This window comes from Heteronotia binoei, chromosome 4 (assembly GCF_032191835.1).
Source record: "Heteronotia binoei isolate CCM8104 ecotype False Entrance Well chromosome 4, APGP_CSIRO_Hbin_v1, whole genome shotgun sequence".
Lineage (NCBI taxonomy): Eukaryota > Metazoa > Chordata > Lepidosauria > Squamata > Gekkonidae > Heteronotia > Heteronotia binoei.
In genome coordinates, this window is record NC_083226.1 from 10605337 (window position 1) to 10623763 (window position 18427).

Below are 18427 nucleotides of genomic sequence, written 5' to 3' on the forward strand. Positions count from 1 at the left end.
AGGGGGTTGGACTAGGTGACCCTGGAGGTCCCTTCCAACTCTTTGATTCTATGATTCTCCTTCCTTGAAGGTTTTTCAACAGAGGCTGGGTGGCCATCTGACAGCGATGAAGATCCTGTGAATTTAGGGGGAGGGGTTTGTGAGTTTCCTGCATTGTGCAGGGGGTTGGACTAGGTGACCCTGGAGGTCCCTTCCAACTCTTTGATTCTATGATTCTCCTTCCTTGAAGGTTTTTCAACAGAGGCTGGGTGGCCATCTGACAGCGATGAAGATCCTGTGAATTTAGGGGGAGGGGTTTGTGAGTTTCCTGCATTGTGCAGGGGGTTGGACTAGGTGACCCTGGAGGTCCCTTCCAACTCTTTGATTCTATGATTCTCCTTCCTTGAAGGTTTTTCAACAGAGGCTGGGTGGCCATCTGACAGCGATGAAGATCCTGTGAATTTAGGGGGAGGGGTTTGTGAGTTTCCTGCATTGTGCAGGGGGTTGGACTAGGTGACCCTGGAGGTCCCTTCCAACTCTGGGATTCTATGATTCTCCTTCCTTGAAGGTTTTTCAACAGAGGCTGGGTGGCCATCTGACAGCAATGAAGATCCTGTGAATTTAGGGGGAGGGGTTTGTGAGTGTCCTGCATTGTGCAGGGGGTTGGACTAGGTGACCCTGGAGGTCCCTTCCAACTCTTTGATTCTATGATTCTCCTTCCTTGAAGGTTTTTCAACAGAGGCTGGGTGGCCATCTGACAGCAATGAAGATCCTGTGAATTTAGGGGGAGGGGTTTGTGAGTTTCCTGCATTGTGCAGGGGGTTGGACTAGGTGATCCTGGAGGTCCCTTCCAACTCTTTGATTCTATGATTCTCCTTCCTTGAAGGTTTTTCAACAGAGGCTGGGTGGCCATCTGACAGCAATGAAGATCCTGTGAATTTAGGGGGAGGGGTTTGTGAGTTTCCTGCATTGTGCAGGGGGGTTGGACTAGATGACCCTGGAGGTCCCTTCCAACTCTATGATTCTGATTCTGCGAGGTGGTGGGCTCTCCTTCCTTGGAGGTTTTTAAACAGGCTGGATAACCATCTGATAGCGATGAGGATCCTGTGAATTTAGGGGGAGGTATTTTGTGAAGTTCCTGCACTGTGCAGGGGGTTGGACTAGATGACCCTAGAGGTCCCTTCCAACTCTGATTCTATATCCCGAAATTATACCTGATTTCCATAAGACAGGAAAAAAATGACTCCTCTGCTGAAGTCTCAGCCTTTCCCAGGCTCTATCCCCAAACTTCAGAGTTAGCGACTTTACTCTTCACGGGAATTCAAGTGGCCCAAGCAAGTGGCTCTGTGAGATTCCTTTCTTGTTGCATCTTTCTAGAATAGGATTGCCAAGTCTAATTCAGAAAATATCTGGGGACTTTGGGGGTGGAGCCAGGAGACTTTGGGGCAGAGCCAGACTTTCACATTCCCAAAATAAATACATAAAAATACAGCAGTGCAGTTCACCTGAATAGTCATCATTTCCTCATCCCCCAAAAGCTGCAATTCTAGTAAATGAAAGTGAATATACACACGGCAGTCAAAATGCACAGAGTTTGCAAACTCACATTTCACTGGGGCTGTTCTTAACTGCTGTTCTTCAGGCTAACCCTGGCAAACAAAAAAAGAAAGAGGTGGAGTTTTCCTCCATCCCATAAACCCTATACAAAGTCTCTGAAAACAATGCAAAACAAGCACAGAGACACTTCTAAAAAGTACAGGGGCTTTCTCTCTTACACACACACACGCACGCACGCACGCACGCACACGCACACATACATACACTTAACTGTCTCTGGTTCCTCCACAATGAGGTCTGAAAAGTACAGGGGCTATGCTGCTCTCTTTTACACACACACTTATTTGCTCTGAAAGGAAAGCAAAACAAACTTAGGGGCTGTGCTCTGATGAAGCTCTGCTGCTGACCCTTCCCCATGAAGTACTTCCTGCTTCCTGCTCAACTTTAAAGGCACACACACACACATTTTAAAACCGGACCTGTTTGCAGGTTTCTAAGCCCGCCGGAGATCTAGAGGTACATGGTGGCTGTGGGGGTGCGGCTTCCCCCTGCTGGCCAGCTGGAACCAGTAGTGCTTCATTCAGGGAATACTGTGCCGTTGATGGCAATGGGAGTCTTCATGGCCAGTCTTCATGGCCAATGTTGCTTGTCTGTTGCAGTTGCTCCTATCGATCACGTGTATGGCACTCTGGGGATTGTGGGCGCCACCTCGACTCAACAGTACTCTGATATGTCAAAGCTGCGAGAAGAGATTGAAGGGCCTGGATCTTATACATTCTTTGCACCCAGCAATGAAGCCTGGGACCTCTTGGATCCGGTAAATATGTTAATGTGGATGTTGTTGTTATTTTTTTTAAAAAAACGTTATGATGAAGTCATTTCCGTTAACGATTTCAGCTTTACAAAATTTGAGCCCAGTGGCACCTTTTTGTTTTAACAATTTATTGATAACGTATGGTTACAATATTTAGTTATCTCTTCTCTATACTAACCCATACGATATTTCAACCCCCCCCCCTCCCTCCAATGCTTGACTTCCCCGAAGTTATAAATTTGAGTTCAATTATAAAGGTACCGCTAAGCAATCAAAGTTCAATACTTTTCTTTTCTCATTGATACTAAAAAATTGTCCAATGTCTTTTTTACGTTCCATTCTTTCTCCATATATCCTTTAAATTTCTTCCACTCCTTTTTGAATATATCTAAGTCATAGTCTCTTAAAGTTTTAGTTAATTTGTCCATCTCACTCCACGATAAAACTTTCACAATCCAGTCCCATTTCTCTGGTATTTTTCCTTGTTTCCACAGCTGTGCATACAATGTCCTAGCAGCTGAGAGCAAGTACCAAATTAAAGTCCTGTCTTCCTTTGGAAATTTTTCTAATTCTAATCCAAGCAAAAAAGTCTCTGCAAAAGTCTTAAAGTCGTAACCCAAAATTTGGGAGATTTCTTGTTGTATCATCTTCCAAAACTCTTTCGCTTTTTCACAAGTCCACCACATGTGAAAGAAAGAACCTTCGTGATTTCTACATTTCCAACAAATATCCGAGCCCAGTGGCACCTTGAAGACCAATAGAGTTTCACTCTGGACATAAGCTTGCCTGTGCATACACACTTCTTCAGATACGTTGAAACAGATTTCCTCAAGCCTTACATATAGGTGTGGGGGGGCGTAATTGCCAGGAAGGGTCAGAGTTGAAATATATAAGTATGTAACTGAGCTATAAGTATACCTAAGATTAGATTAAAGGCAGGGCTTTTTTTGTAGCAGGAATAGGGATGCCAATCCTCAGGTGGGGGCAGGGGATCCCCCGGTTTGGAGGCCCTCGCCCCGCTTCAGGGTCGTCAGAAAGCGGAGGGAGGGGAGGGGAATGTCTGCTTGGAACTCTATTATTCCCTAGGGAGATTTATTCCTAGAGAAAATCATGGAGAATTGATCCGAGGGTATCTGGGGCTCTAGGGGGGCTGTTTTTTGAGGTAGAGGCACCAAATTTGAGGTACAGCATCTAGTGCCTCTCCCCAAAATATCCCCCAAGTTTCAAAACGATTGGACAAGGGGGTCCAATTCTATGAGCCCCAAAAGAAGGTGCCCCTATCCTTCATTATTTCCTATGGAAGGAAGGCATTGAAAAGGTGTGCCGTCCCTTTAAATGTGATGGCCAGAACTCCCTTTGGAGTTCAATGATGCTTGTCACAGCCTTGATCTTGGCTCCACCCCTAATGTCTCCTGGCTCCACCCCCAAAGTCTCCTGGCCCCACCCTCAAAGTCCCCAGATATTTCTTAAATTGGACTTGGCAACCCTAAGCAGGAACATCTTTGCAAATTAGGCCACACACCCCTGATGTAGCCAATCCTCCAACAGCTTGCAGGGCTCTTAGTACAGGGCCTACCGTAAGCTCCTGGAGGATTAGCTACATCAGGTAGGTGTGGCCTAATATGCAAAGGAATTCCTGATACAAAAAAGCCCCGATGAAAGCAGACAGTAAGACCTGTGAATGGAAGCAAATGAGCATTCAAGTAAAAGAGTTAAACGAATGTGAGAACTAGGACTTGAGTCCAATGGCACCTTTGACCAACAAACTTGTATGCAATGATGAAATGATATTAGCAAAGGAAAATCCAGCTGCTGAATACAGTGTTTAGAACCACTCTGAAATAGCAGCTGGACTTTGGTATCGAATGTGTTGGGTTGAGGAAAACGCTGCACGTTTGCCCCTGACCTGGATAAGTCAGGTTGGCCCAATATTGTCAGAACCTGGTAGCTAAGTAGGGTTGGACCTGGCCAGGATCTGGAAGACCATGGTCGTGACATGGAGGGAGGCACCTTTGGATGTCTCTTGCCTTGCGGGGTTGCCATAAATCAGCTGTGGCTGGAGGGCACTTTCAGCACACACGTTTACCAATGGTTAGGGTTGTGGGTGTATTTTAAGACCAAGAGGGCAGAAAGCTGGGTTTGTAACTGTCCTAATAAAACATCTTGGACTCGTCTGAGCTCATCAGAACTTGGAAGCTAAACAGCTTCCCTGGTTAATCCTGGTTAGTACTTGGGCGGGAGACCCCCAAGGAAATCCAGGGTGGGCTGAAGAGGCGGGCAATGGCAAACCATTCTGAACATCTCTTATAGGGTTGCCAATCCCCAGGTGGGGGCAGGGGATCCCCCGGTTTGGAGCCCCCCCCCCCCCCGCTTCAGGGTCGTCAGAAAGCGGGGGGAGGGGAGGGAAATGTCTGCTGGTACTCTGTTATTCCCTAGGGAGATTTATTCCCATAGAAAATCATGGAGAATTGATCGGCGGGTATCTGGGGCTCTGGGGGGGGCTGTTTTTTGGGGTAGAGGCACCAAATTTTCAGTATAGCATCTAGTGCCTCTCCCCAAAATACCCCCCAAGTTTCAAAAAGATTGGACCAGGGGGTCCAATTCCATGAGCCCCAAAAGAAGGTGCCCCTATCCTTCATTATTTCCTATGGAAGGAAGGAATTGAAAAGAAGAAGATATTGGATTTATATCCCGCCCTCCACTCCAAAGAGTCTCAGAGCGGCTCACAATCTCCTTTCCCTTCCTCCCCCGCAACAGACACCCTGTGAGGTGGGTGGGGCTGGAGAGGGCTCTCACAGCAGCTGCCCTTTCAAGGACAACCTCTGCCAGGGCTATGGCTGACCCAAGGCCATGCTAGCAGCTGCAAGTGGAGGAGTGGGGAATCAAACCCGGTTCTCCCAGATAAGAGTCCACACACTTAACCATTACACCAAACTGGCTCTCCGTCCCTTTAAATTTGTTGGCCAGAACTCCCTTTGGAGTTCAATTATGCTTGTCACAGCCTTGATCTTGGCTCCGCCCCCAATGTCTCCTGGCTCCATCCCCAAGTCTCCTGGCTCCACCCCCAAAGTCCCCAGATATTTCTTGAATTGGACTTGGCAATCCTAATCTCTTACCTTGAAAATCCCTTGAGAGATCACCGTAAATTGACTGTAATTTGACAGCGCTCACGGAGGGTTTTGTAGGAAAAAAGGTCCAGAAGGAACTCATTTGCATATTAGGCCACACCCCCTGACACCAAGCCAGCCAGAAGTGCGTTCCTGCTCAAAAAGAGCCCTGACATTACTTAATTATACTGAGCAACTGAACCAAGCCCAGGGGTCAGGTAACCAAACTAAACCTTGTTAATTATTTATTTAAACATATAAATAGCTGTTTAAGCTTCAGTTGCAATATTGCGCTCAGTTTTCAACCATCAGGCTTTACAAGCATTTGGAGAAAATGAGAGACAATCCAGAGAAGGACAACTTTATGAGCACTAGTTCACCCTCTCACTAGCACAGGGGTTCCCGGCAGTTTGGAGCCTGCCTGGGGCATCTTTGGAATGCTGGCACGACATGGTGGGCACAGCCACAAAATGGTTGCTGCAGCTTACCTTTGGCTGCACAGTAAAATCCGTGTGCTGTGAGGGCACTGCTGCCACAGCAACATTTTAGAAACTCTGCACAGCCAATCGAATATCCAGCAGCCAATCAGAAGCCTCGCTGGGCAAAAGCCTTTACCTGGCTCTGCCCACTTTCTAAAAACACTTGGCAGGCACCAAGTGTTCTTATTTAAGAATATCAGAAGAGCCCTGCTGGGTCAGTGCAGTGCTCCGTCTAGGCCATCATCCTGTCTCACACCAGAGGGCCAACGACAGAGGCTGAGGCCTTCCCTCCTGGCACTGGGATTCAGAGGCCTACTTGCTTCTGAACAGGGAGGCTCCCTTTAGCCTAGGGTTGCCAATCCCCAGGTGGGGGCAGGGGATCCCCTGGTTTGGAGGCCCTCCCCCTGCTTCAGGGTCGTCAGAAAGCAGGGGGGAGGGGAGTGAAATGTCTGCTGGGAACTCTGTTATTCCCTAGGGAGATTTATTCCCATAGAAAATAATAGAGAATTGATCCGCGGGTATCTGGGACTCTGGGGGGGGCTGTTTTGGGGGGTAGAGGCACCAAATTTTCAGTACAGCATCTAAGGCCTCTTCCAAAAATACCCCCCAAGTTTCAAAACGATTGGACCAGGGAGTCCAATTCTATGAGCCCCAAAAGAAGGTGCCTCTATCCTTCATTATTTCCTATGGAAGGAAGGCATTGAAAAGGTATGCCGTCCCTTTAAATGTGATGGCCAGAACTCCCTTTGGAGTTCAATGATGCTTGTCACAGCCTTGATCTTGGCTCCACCCCTAATGTCTCCTGGCTCCACCCCCAAAGTCCCCAGATATTTCTTGAATTGGACTTGGCAACCCTACTTTAGCCACTATGGCTAGTAGCCACCTATAGACTTATCCTCCATGAATCTGTCTGACCCCCTTCTAAAGCTGTTTATGCCTGTGTCCATCGCTACATCCTCCGGCAGCACATTCCACATTTTAGTCGCATAAAACTGAGTGAAGCAGTGTTTGAGTAAAGAAAAAAAGTATTTAATCACTTAAAGTTTAGTTAAGAAGAATTTTCTTTTGTCCATCCTGAATCTAATGTCCATCAGCTTGTGAATATATGTGTGTGTATATCTATATCTATATCTATTCCCTCTGAAAAGCTAAAATGACCAATTCTGGCTTCTGAGATTGAATGTAAAAGTAAAGGTAGTCCCCTGTTCAAGCAGCAGTTGTTTCTGATTCTGGGGTGACGTCACATCACAATGTTTCCACGGCAGACTTTTTACGGGGTGGCTTGCCAATGCTTTCCCTAGTCATCTACACTTTACCGCCTGCCCCCCCTCCCCAGCATGCTGGATACGCATTGTACCGACCACAGAAGGATGGAAGCCTGAGCCAATTTTGAGCCGGCCACCTGAACCCAGCTTCTGCTGGGACCGAACTCAGGTTGTGAGCAGAGCTTGGACTGCAATACTGCAGCTTCCCTCTCCGCACTACGGGGCTCTTTGAGAGAGAATATAGATGTTCACAAATGCCAGAATCTTGGTGCTAGAAAAGTGTGACTGACTGAACAAATTTTTGATGGGAAACCTAACTGGATCTCTCTTCCCAGGAAATCCACAGCGGCCTGATTGAAAATGTCAACATTGAGCTGTACAATGCCCTCCATAACCACATGGTGAACAAGCGCCTACTGACGAAGGACCTCAGGAACGGCCTGACGGTGGTATCCATGTATAACAACCAAAAGCTGCATATCAATCACTATCCCAATGGTGTAAGTTTCGAGATGTATTTCCTCATCTGCGTCAACGTGTGCTAGAGCAGCTAGTTCTCTATTCTATACTATTGATGTATTTAATTAATTTTCATACCTCCCAATTCCCTGTAAACAGGCCCCGGGGTAGTGTACAGCAGCAGATAAAGGCAACCATATCATACTAGTTAAAACTTTAAAATTGCAATAAAATTGTCATAAAAGGGCAACTAGAATGATTAAAGGGCTGGAACACTTTCCCTATGAAGAAAGGTTAAAACGCTTGGGGCTCTTTAGCTTGGAGAAGTGTCGACTGCGGGGTGACATGATAGAGGTTGACAAGATGATGCATGGGATGAGAAAGTAGAGAAAGAAGTACTTTTCTCCCTTTCTCACAATACAAGAACTCGTGGGCATTCGATGAAATTGCTGAGCAGCCAGGTTAAAACAGTTAAAAGGAAGTACTTCTTCACCCAGTGGGTGATTAACATGTGGAATTCACTGCCACAGGAGGTGGTGGCAGCTACAAGCATAGCCAGCTTTAAGAGATGATTGGATAAAAATATGGAGCAGAGGACCATCAGTGGCTATTAGCCACAGTGCGTGTGTGTGTATATATATATGTGTGTGTGTGTACACACACACATATATTGGCCACTGTGTGACACAGAGTGTTGGACTGGATAGGCCATTGGCCTGATCCAACATGGCGTCTCTCATGTTCCTATGCTATAAAGCAGAGGTGGCCAAACTATGGCTCGGGAGCCACATATGGCTCTTTCACACATGTGGCTCTCTCAAAGCCCCCCCTCCCCAGTCAGCTGGCTTGGAGAAGGCATTTCTCTCTTTAAACCACCTCTTCAAGCCAAGCCAGCTGACAGCTTGGAGGGTGCCTTCAAAGTTAAAGTTGCTTTCTTTCCACATCTCTCTCTATTTTCCTTCCTTCCTTCCTTCCTTCCTTCCTTCCTTCCTTCCTTCCTTCCTTCCTTCCTTCCTTCCTTCCTTCCTTCCTTCCTTCCTTCCTTCCTTCCTTCCTTCCTTGTGACTCTCAAACATCTGACTGTTATTCTATGTGGCTCTTACATTAATCGAGTTTGGTCATTCCTGTTATAAAGGCTTTGAAAAGAACCAGAATTTCAGTTTTTCTAAATCCTGGAATTCACACAGTTACTTATAATTCCCCATGATGTGCAAAGTCTTTGTTGCCCTTTCACCTAACAAACAGCCCAGCCATGGTTGTCATCAACACCACAGGTCTATGAAATGGAAGTTTAAGCCTATGTAATGTGATCAACAATTAGGAAGATCCGTGCAAAATGGGACCCAGTTGGGATGTTTATAAAATATATGCACAAGGACAGTGCACATACATGGCTGATGTAGAAATGTTCAAATATATCAAATATATTTCTACAGATGCAGTCATTTTCTAACCTGCAAGGATAAATGAAATTGTCTAGAGTTGTGTAATATATTTGAAGGAGTGGATAGGGAGAGAGAGAGAGAGAGAGAGAGAGAGATGTTGTGGATAGGTAGAGAGAGAGACAATTAGCGGTAGATTTGAGCATTTGTGATTCCATGAACCAGAATATTTAATGGCAGACATCTCATGAGTGAAGAGTTCCGGGGTGTTTGCATCTGCCTGTTGCAAAAAAACCTAAGGCAGGGATGGCCAGACTCGCTTAACATAAGAGGCACACAGGGACGGTGGCTCAGTGGTAGAGCATCTGCTTGGGAAGCAGAAGGTCCCAGGTTCAATCCCTCCCTGGCATCTCCAAAAAAGGGTCCAGGCAAATAGGTGTGAAAAACCTCAGCTTGAGACCCTGGAGAGCCGCTGCCAGTCTGAGAAGACAAGACTGACTTTGATGGACCCAGGGTCTGATTCAGTATAAGGCAACTTCATATGTTCATAATCTTGGGGGAGGGACAGTGGCTCAGTGGTAGAGCATCTGCTTGGGAAGCAGAAGGTCCCAGGTTCAATCCCCGGCATCTCCAAAAAAGGGTCCAGGCAAATAGGTGTGAAAAACCTCAGCTTGAGACCCTGGAGAGCCGCTGCCAGCCTGAGTAGACAATACTGACTTTGATGGACCAAGGGTCTGATTCAGTATAAGGCAGCTTCATATGTTCATATGATGTCTCGTAAACAAGTTGTACGAATACGACAAATGGAGAAATACATGAAACATGTGATTCTAGGTACTCCTCTGCTGCCAGCAGCAAATGACGCAGGGCCGAGTTTATAGCAAGCTTTGTGCTCAATATTCCCCTGCACATTTCTTCAAACACAGGTTGTTACTGTCAACTGTGCCAGAATCATCCATGGCAACCAGATTGCCACAAATGGTGTGGTCCACGTTATTGACCGCGTGCTGACCCCCGTTGGAAATACCATTCAAGATGTCATTGAGGCAGAAGACGACCTCTCATCTCTCAGAGTAAGTGACATTTCAACATCGGTTTTATGAACGCAGGAAAGCTGTGTCCTTAAATGTAAGAGGAGGCAATTACTGTATGAACAGAGCAATGAACTAAGAATAAACTGGCTACGTGATGTGATGGGAGGAGGGAGTCATCCTGGCTCTCTGACATCATTGCACAGCCAGATTTGATTGGTGACCTTCAAGTGTCTCGTGAAGCCAAATCAGAGTGAGGGCTGCGGTTCCTCGTCCTTACTCTGCATTGTACAGAGGAAGTGAAAGAAACGATGCTGGGCAGAAGCAGACAGTGCAGATTCAACTCCCAGTGAGACTGAATCAGGCCCCTCTGAGAAATCACTGCTAGAGGATAGCCCTCTTCATAACCTACGATGAAATGGGGGGGAGGGGGCTGTTTCAGCTCTAGTGAATGTCGTGATACACGTGGTGATTCCAGTTTGTTTAGAGCATTTCTACCCTGGTTTCCAAGCGATATTGGCACCCCAGGAAGTTTACAAATGGCTGTAAAACTGAGGACGCTGCAGTTCCTTGCAGAAAACTCCTTTTTCTATCCAGGATGCTGCTAGACAAATAAGGGTGAGCCTGTCAAAAACCCTGTCCCGATAGGGGTTTCTGTGGCTGTTGAGCCGCTGGTGGTGACATTGAACTGGGGAATAAGATCCACCCTCCCAGTCCTGATTCCCAAGCAACCTTGGCGATGCTGTGCGCATGGATTCTTTTGATGTCCAGTGCTGAGGATCTTTTCCTCTCAACCGCGTCACCAGATGACTCAACAGAGTAGGTGGGCGGGTGATGGTCTTGCTGCGTAAGGTATCTTCAGGAATTCACTAATGAACTGAATACATTGAACAGCTGATATATTTTTAGCCAAAAAATGCAAAAGCACAGCCCAGTTTTAGATTAGCACTAATCTCAGTTAAAACAGGGTTTCTTGTTTAACTTAGCGGACGCCTTTTGCTTATTTGCACTGACAGACCTTGATTAGTGGGCCTGTTAAATGTACTTTGAAGCTTGCCAACTCTGGCATTAGGGAAGCAGGAACAGTCCACCAATGAGAGCAGCAAGGCCAAACTAGAAGAAGAGATGTGGTTTATACCCTGCCCTTTAAGACCCAAAGGAGTCTCAGAGCGGTTTCCAGTCTCCTTTCCCTTTCAGTCCCCACAACAGTCCCCTGTGAGGTAAGTGGGGCTGAGAGCTCTGACAAAAACTGCTCTTTCCAGAACAGCCTCTGACAGAGTTATGACTGACCCAAGGTCATTCCAGCAGGTGCATGTGGAGGAGTGAGGAATCAAATAGGCTTGCCAATCCCCAAGTCCCAGCGGGGGTTCTTCTGCTTTCCCAGGCTCCTTCCCACTCCCAGTCAGCTGCCCGGAGGGGGGAAGCCCCGCCCCCCACAGCCACCATATGACTTTCCACCTCCGGAGGCTTCAGTCTCCGAATGAAAGGCTTCCTCTTGGGATGGAGGCTTCAGTCTCCGTTTGAAAGGCTTCCTCTTGGGATGGGGTGTCTGTGTTACTTTGAAGAAGTTGGCAGCAACTCGTGAGTAGAGAGGCCAATCCCTCGCTTCAGAGTCGCCAGAAAGGGATGGGAGAAATGTGTGCTGGGCACTTCGTTATTCCCTATGTGGAGATCGATTCTCATAGAGTATAATGGGGGATTGATCTGGAGGTATCGGGAGCTCTGGGGGGGCTGTTTTTTGAGGTAGAGGCACCAAATTTTCCATATAGCATCTAGTGCCTCTCCCCAAAATACCCCCCCAGGTTTCAAAATGATTGGAGCACGGGTCCAATTCTATGAGCCCCAAAAGAAGGCGCTCCTATCCTTCATTAGTTCCTATGGAAGGAAGGCATTTAAAAAGGTGTGCTGTCCCTTTAAATGTGATGGCCAGAACTCTCTTGGAGTTCAACTATGCTCCTGGCTCTGCCCCCAGTGTCTCCTGGCTCCACCCCCGAAGTCTCCTGGCTCCACCTCCAGAGTCCCCAGATATTTCTTGAATTGGACTTGGCAACCCTAGAATCAAACCTGGTTCCCCCAGATAAGAGTCTGCGCATTTAACCACTACACCGGGCTGGCTGTCTACAGGTTATGCTTGGAGGTGAGTTGCACCCAGACCTCACTGTCTTTCCCTTCAGCCATGCGTCAGCAACAAGGAAGGTGATATAAAAAACTGGCAGGAGCCCAATGGAATGGTGGGGGGGGAGGTTTGGCAGCCTTCATGAGGGGCCTGGAGATCTCCTGGAATTGCAGCTGGTCTACGAGATACAGAGATCAGTTACCTTGGAGAAAATGTCAGCTGTGGAGGGTGGAGTCTGTGGCATTAAGCCCCAATGAGGTCCCTTCCCTTCCCAGGCTCCATTCCCAAGTTTGGTGTACTGGTTAAGTGTGGTGGTCTGTAATCAGGAGAACTGGGTTTGAATCCCACTTCTCCTCCACGTGCACCTGCTTGGTGACCTTGGGTCAGTCACAGTTCTCTCAGAGCTGTTCTCTCAAGAGCAGTTCTCCGAGAGTCCTCTCAGCCCTACCTGCCTCACAGGGTGTCTGTTGTGAGGAGGGGAAGGCAAGGAGATTGCAAGCGGCTCTGAGGGAACGGCAGGGTATAAAGCCAATATCCTCCTCCTCTTCTCTTTGAAATGCTGTGGTCTGAAGCGTTGTGAGACTTCCTGAGAAATTCAAGCAGGTTCATTTTCCCCCTCTCTCTTACGATCTTATCACAGCTGTTCAGTGAACACCGAACAGACATGATTTCGGGCGAGCTGCTGCAAGAAAACCAGTTCTCGAAATGGAAGTCTACACTCACTTAAATCACGAGAGCAGCCACAAATTTATGTGAATAGGAACTGTACATGAAAACTAATTTTTAAAGTTTGTGATGTGGAAAAAAAAAACACCCTTAATTTGAATGCCACAAGCACGATGATCTGGCAGTTATTCCTTGATCCAGTCTGGCAGGACAGAGCAAAAAGCTAGGTCGGAATGGGAGTGCGACAGCTGTCCTTTCCAGATGTTCTAAATGGGGACAGAGAGGCTGCCGTGACTGCAGGGGTCAGCTCCACCTCTGGCTGGTGTGCTTTCACTAGGTTGGGACCAGATGAAATTTTTCATTGGCAGATGGGAACTTTCTTGCATTCTCCTTCCACTGATCTCCACAAGACGCTGCCCCTAAGAGCCAATTTGGTGTAGTGGTTAAGTGTGTGGACTCTTACCTGGGAGAACCGGGTTTGATTCCCCACTCCTCCACTTGCACCTGTTGGAATGGCCTTGGGTCAGCCATAGCTCTAGCAGAGGTTGTCCTTGAAAGGGCAGCTGCTGTGAGAGCCCTCTCAGCCCCACCCGCCTCACAGGGTGTCTGTTGTGGGGGAGGAAGGGAAAGGAGATTGAGAGCCGCTCTGAGACTCTGTCCTTGAAAGGGCAGCTGCTGTGAGAGCCCTCTCAGCCCCACCCACCTCACAGGGTGTCTGTTGTGGGGGAGGAAGGTAAAGGAGATTGTGAGCCGCTCTGAGACTCTGTCCTTGAAAGGGCAGCTGCTGTGAGAGCCCTATCAGCCCCACCTACCTCACAGGGTGTCTGTTGTGGGGGAGGAAGGGAAAGGAGATTGTAGGGCGCTCAGAGACTCTGTACTTGAAAGGGCAGCTGCTGTGAGAGTCCTCTCAGCCCCACCCACCTCACAGGGTGTCTGTTGTGGGGGAGGAAGGGAAAGGAGATTGTAGGCTGCTTTGAGACTCTGTCCTTGAAAGGGCAGCTGCTGTGAGAGCCCTCTCAGCCCCACCCACCTCACAGGGTGTCTGTTGTGGGGGAGGAAGGAAAAGGAGATTGTAGGCTGCTTTGAGACTCTGTCCTTGAAAGGGTAGCTGCTGTGAGAGCCCTCTGAGCCCCACCCACCTCACAGGGTGTCTGTTGTGGGGGAGGAAGGTAAAGGAGATTGTGAGCCGCTCAGAGACTCTTCAGAGTGGAGGGTGGGATATAAATCCAATATCTTCTTCTTCTAAGAGAGAGGAATGACATAATGTCCGATGCTCTCATCTCCCCTTTCTTTCTTAGGCTGCGGCCATTGCATCAGGTGTGATGGACACTCTTGGGCAGCCCGGCCATTACACGCTCTTCGCTCCCACCAATGACGCTTTTGCAAAACTTCCTCGTGGCGTGCTGGAAAGGATCATGAGTGACAAGGTGGCTTCTGAAGGTAATTCCGAGAAATGCCAAGTCAAAGAAAAAAGCAGGGATGCTGGGATGTCTCCAAAACAGGGGAGCTGACCTGTGAACGTTCCTTGTTTGCAATGGGCTACCGTGTGTCCAGATCACCTCGGCGGTGCGCTCGCCGACAGCATTTTGAGCAGTTCTGCATCTCATCATGACAACGAGTGTGGCACAGGGGTTAAAGCGTCAGGCTAGGATCTGGGAGAACTGGGTTTGAACCCCGCTTCTGCCATGGAAGTTTGTTGAGTGACCTTGGACCAGCCGCACCTTCTCAGCCTCACCTACCTTACAGGGTTGTTGTGAAGGTAAAATGGAGAAGAGGGAAACGATCTAAACCACCTAGGGCCCCCGCTGGGATGAAAGGTGAGGAATAAATAAGTAAACGAATAAATAGATGACAAGAGGCTAGATAGCTGGTGATGATGCACCTTCAGGGTTTGGATTAATCATGCCTATGGTCCCATCATGTGCAGGTCCCACACCATTGAAAATCAACAATGCTATCATGCATGTCCTCAAACAGAGACAAAAACCACACAGTTTTCCCTCCCTCCCTCCCCCAAGCAGGATTTAAGTATTTCTACTTTTAAACTATTTCAGTTAAATCAATGGCACCACTTGAACTGACCTGTGGCCACGTGCAAAGTAACGCACATTGGGGCCAAGAATCCCAGCTACAAATACAAGTTGATGGGGTGTGAACTGGCAGAGACTGACCAAGAGAGAGATCTTGGGGTCGTGGTAGGTAACTCACTGAAAATGTCCAGACAGTGTGCGTTTGCAATAAAAAAAAGGCCAATGCCATGCTGGGAATTATTAGGAAGGGAATTGAAAACAAATCAGGCAGTATCATAATGCCCCTGTATAAATCGATGGTGCGGTCTCATTTGGAGTACTGTGTGCAGTTCTGGTCGCAGCACCTCAAAAAGGATATTATAGCATTGGAGAAAGTCCAGAAAAGGGCAACTAGAATGATTAAAGGGCTGGAACACTTTCCCTATGAAGAAAGGTTGAAACGCTTGGGGCTCTTTAGCTTGGAGAAGCGTCGACTGCGGGGTGACATGATAGAGGTTTACAAGATAATGCATGGGATGGAGAAAGTAGAGAAAGAAATACTTTTCTCCCTTTCTCACAATACAAGAACTCGTGGGCATTCGATGAAATTGCTGAGCAGACAGGTTAAAACGGATAAAAGGAAGTACTTCTTCACCCAAAGGGTGATTAACATGTGGAATTCACTGCCACAGGAGGTGGTGGCGGCCACAAGCATAGCCAGCTTCAAGAGGGGTTTAGATAAAAATATGGAGCACAGGTCCATCAGTGGCTATTAGCCACAGTGTGTGTGTATATATAAAAAATTTTTGCCACTGTGTGACACAGAGTGTTGGACTGGATGGGCCATTGGCCTGATCTAACATGGCTTCTCTTATGTTCTTATGAACCTGTGAGCAAATGCTTTAGGTTTAGGTTTATTGGATTTATATCCTGTGGATAGGACGCAATCCACAGCAATGAAACGCATTTAATGTCCACTCAGCCTTGGCTCTTGAATGCATTTATGGACGCCTTGAGCCAGTCAAGCTAACGAAACAGTTACAGCGGATTTTAACGCCTGTAATGTTGACAGAGGATGAGAAGCATTACAAAGCGCTCAAGTTAGAACTATTCATGTTGCAGATCCTAACATCTGTCCTTCTCATTAAGAAAGAACAGAGGGTAGGAGTGACATTATCCCTCGTTTCAAATTACGGGAAAAGGACAAAGGATATCAAGGGAGTTGCGCTAAGCGCTGGCGACAGGATGTCTGAAAATCATGTTGCGAAGTGTCCCATAGACAACCTTCCTTGTATGAGCTGGACATGAGCTATTCTTAACTAGGAATTAACCCTCTCCCCCCAAAAGGAGTTTTGAAGATGTTTGAGTCCCAGTAACAACCCTGCTCAAGTTGTTTTAGTCTTGTTACCTCAAAATGCCATCGTCACCTCACAGCCCCCACCCCATCTCACTGGAAGTCAACTTTCACAAGGCGTCCAACACAGTAGTAAGTTCTCTGACAGATGAGGAGAATATGGAGGCGGGGTGGGCCTCTTTACACACACACACCCTTCTGGTTTATAATTCAGATTTTTTTTCCGAGTTGGGAAATAAATTAAATTGGGAAAAAAGGCTTCAGAGCAGAGTTCTCTCAGGATCACATGGGAAAAAAGGACTAAATTGTGGCAGGAAAGGAGAAGGGAGCTACGCACTGATAGGGATGCCAGCCTCCAGGAGGGACCTGGGGACCCCCCAGTAATACAGCTCATCTCCAGACTATGGAGACCCTTTGGACTCTATGGGATTGGCAGTTTGGTGTAGTGGTTAAGTGTGCGGACTTTTATCTGGGAGAAAGGGGTTTGATTCCCCACTCCTCCACTTGTACCTGCTAGCATGACCTTGGGTCAGCCATAGCTCTGGCAGAGGTTGTCCTTGAAAGGGCAGCTGCTGTGAGAGCCCTCTCCAGCCCCACCCACCTCACAGGGTGTCTGTTGTGGGGGAGGAAGGTAAAGGAGATTGTGAGCCGCTCTGAGACTCTGTCCTTGAAAGGGCAGCTGCTGTGAGAGCCCTCTCTAGCCCCACCCACCTCACAGGGTGTCTGTTGTGGGGGAGGAAGGGAAAGGAGATTGTGAGCCATTCTGAGACTCTTCAGAGTGGAGGGCGGGATATAAATCTAATATCTTCATCTACCTCACAGGGTGTCTGTTGTGGGGGGGGGGAGGTAAGGGAGATTGTGAGCCGCTCTGAGACTCTGTCTTTGAAAGGGCAGCTGCTGTGAGAGCCCTCTCAGCCCCACCCACCTCACAGGGTGTCTGTTGTGGGGGAGGAAGGGAAAGGAGATTGTGAGCCGCTCTGAGACTCTTCGGAGTGGAGGGCGGGATATAAATCCAATATCTTCTTCTTCTTCTTCTTCTTCTACTGAGGTCTCTCTCTTAAATATCATTCTATGCTAGACTTCCCAAGTCCTTCCTGGTCACCGGCATCGAATGTGGGAGGGGAGGTTGCTAGATCCAGGCTGGGAAACTCCTAGAGATTTTGGGGCGGAGCCTGGGGAGGGGAGGGACTTCAGTACAGTCCTTCCTCCAGTGTCAGTTTTCTCCGGGGGGCGGGGGGGGGGGACACTAATCTCTGCAGTCTGGAGATGAGCTGTATTTCCCACCTGGAGGCTGGCATCCCTATTGTGAGCTGATATGAATGATGAGGTTAGAAACACAGCTGCTTCTCAAAGACAAAGCTACTGACAAGAACCTATTATGACTCTTCCTTTTGGTGATTCAGAAATTGTGTGTGTGTGGGGCGGGTGCCTTTTTCCACACCAGGCCTTTGAAGAGGCCTGTCTTGGCATTTTCCACTGCTACTGCTGAATTTTCCTGCCAGGTTTTTCTGTTATAATTTGTGGTTTGAGATGATTTTGACCGATTTCGCACACAGCTTACCTCATGGTCACGTTCCTGTTCTCTGCGCAGCGTCCGTCAGATTTCCCACTATCTGCGCCGGAGTTACAGGAAGTGCCGCAGCTTTTGCGTAGCAAACGTAAACTGGGTCTTAGCGGTTTACATTTGCTCCGCGAAAGCCGCGACACTTCCTGTAACTCCAGCGCGGATCGTGGGAAATCGGTATTTGTTTAATGAAGCTTTTAATTGTTTTAAGTTTAGATATAAGTCAAACTGAGGACACTTTAGGGTTGAAAGACACCTCCTACATGCAAATAAATAGATGCAGTCCTATCAGATCATTGCTGCGTGAAAGCCATGATCCAAAGGCATGTAATCCTTGTGAGGCTCTTGCACAAGAGTAGGCCTGCTAGTTGAACATGCATAGCAGGACAGTAAGAATAACCATGAACATCCCAGTGTCTGGCTGTGTTTTTTTTTTTTAACCTAGGTGTGTTTTATGTTCTCTGTGCTAAAACTCTTGCACAAAGTATATCCTTTACATAGGGCCACAGATTGTTCAGACTGGCAATAATGAAAAAGAAAACTTCATTCAATGAGTTGCATTTAACGGCATCACGTTTTCGAAATAGTATACGCCCCAGCCGCAATGCCATACGCTTCTCAGATGGACTTTAAGTGCCTCCACTC

The 18427-nt window shown here is 47.7% G+C and overlaps 1 protein-coding gene across 11 annotated transcripts in view; it reads left to right on the forward strand.

Moving 5' to 3' along the window:
• POSTN (periostin) overlaps positions 1-18427 on the forward strand; it is a 75008-nt gene that overhangs the window by 19711 nt on the left and 36870 nt on the right. For all 11 annotated transcript variants that reach the window (XM_060236768.1, XM_060236773.1, XM_060236774.1 and 8 more), the window contains exons 4-7: positions 2196-2353; positions 7537-7701; positions 9969-10115; positions 14154-14295. In XM_060236768.1, the coding sequence (XP_060092751.1) occupies positions 2196-2353; positions 7537-7701; positions 9969-10115; positions 14154-14295 (612 nt within the window). The remainder of the gene's footprint in view (positions 1-2195; positions 2354-7536; positions 7702-9968; positions 10116-14153; positions 14296-18427) is intronic.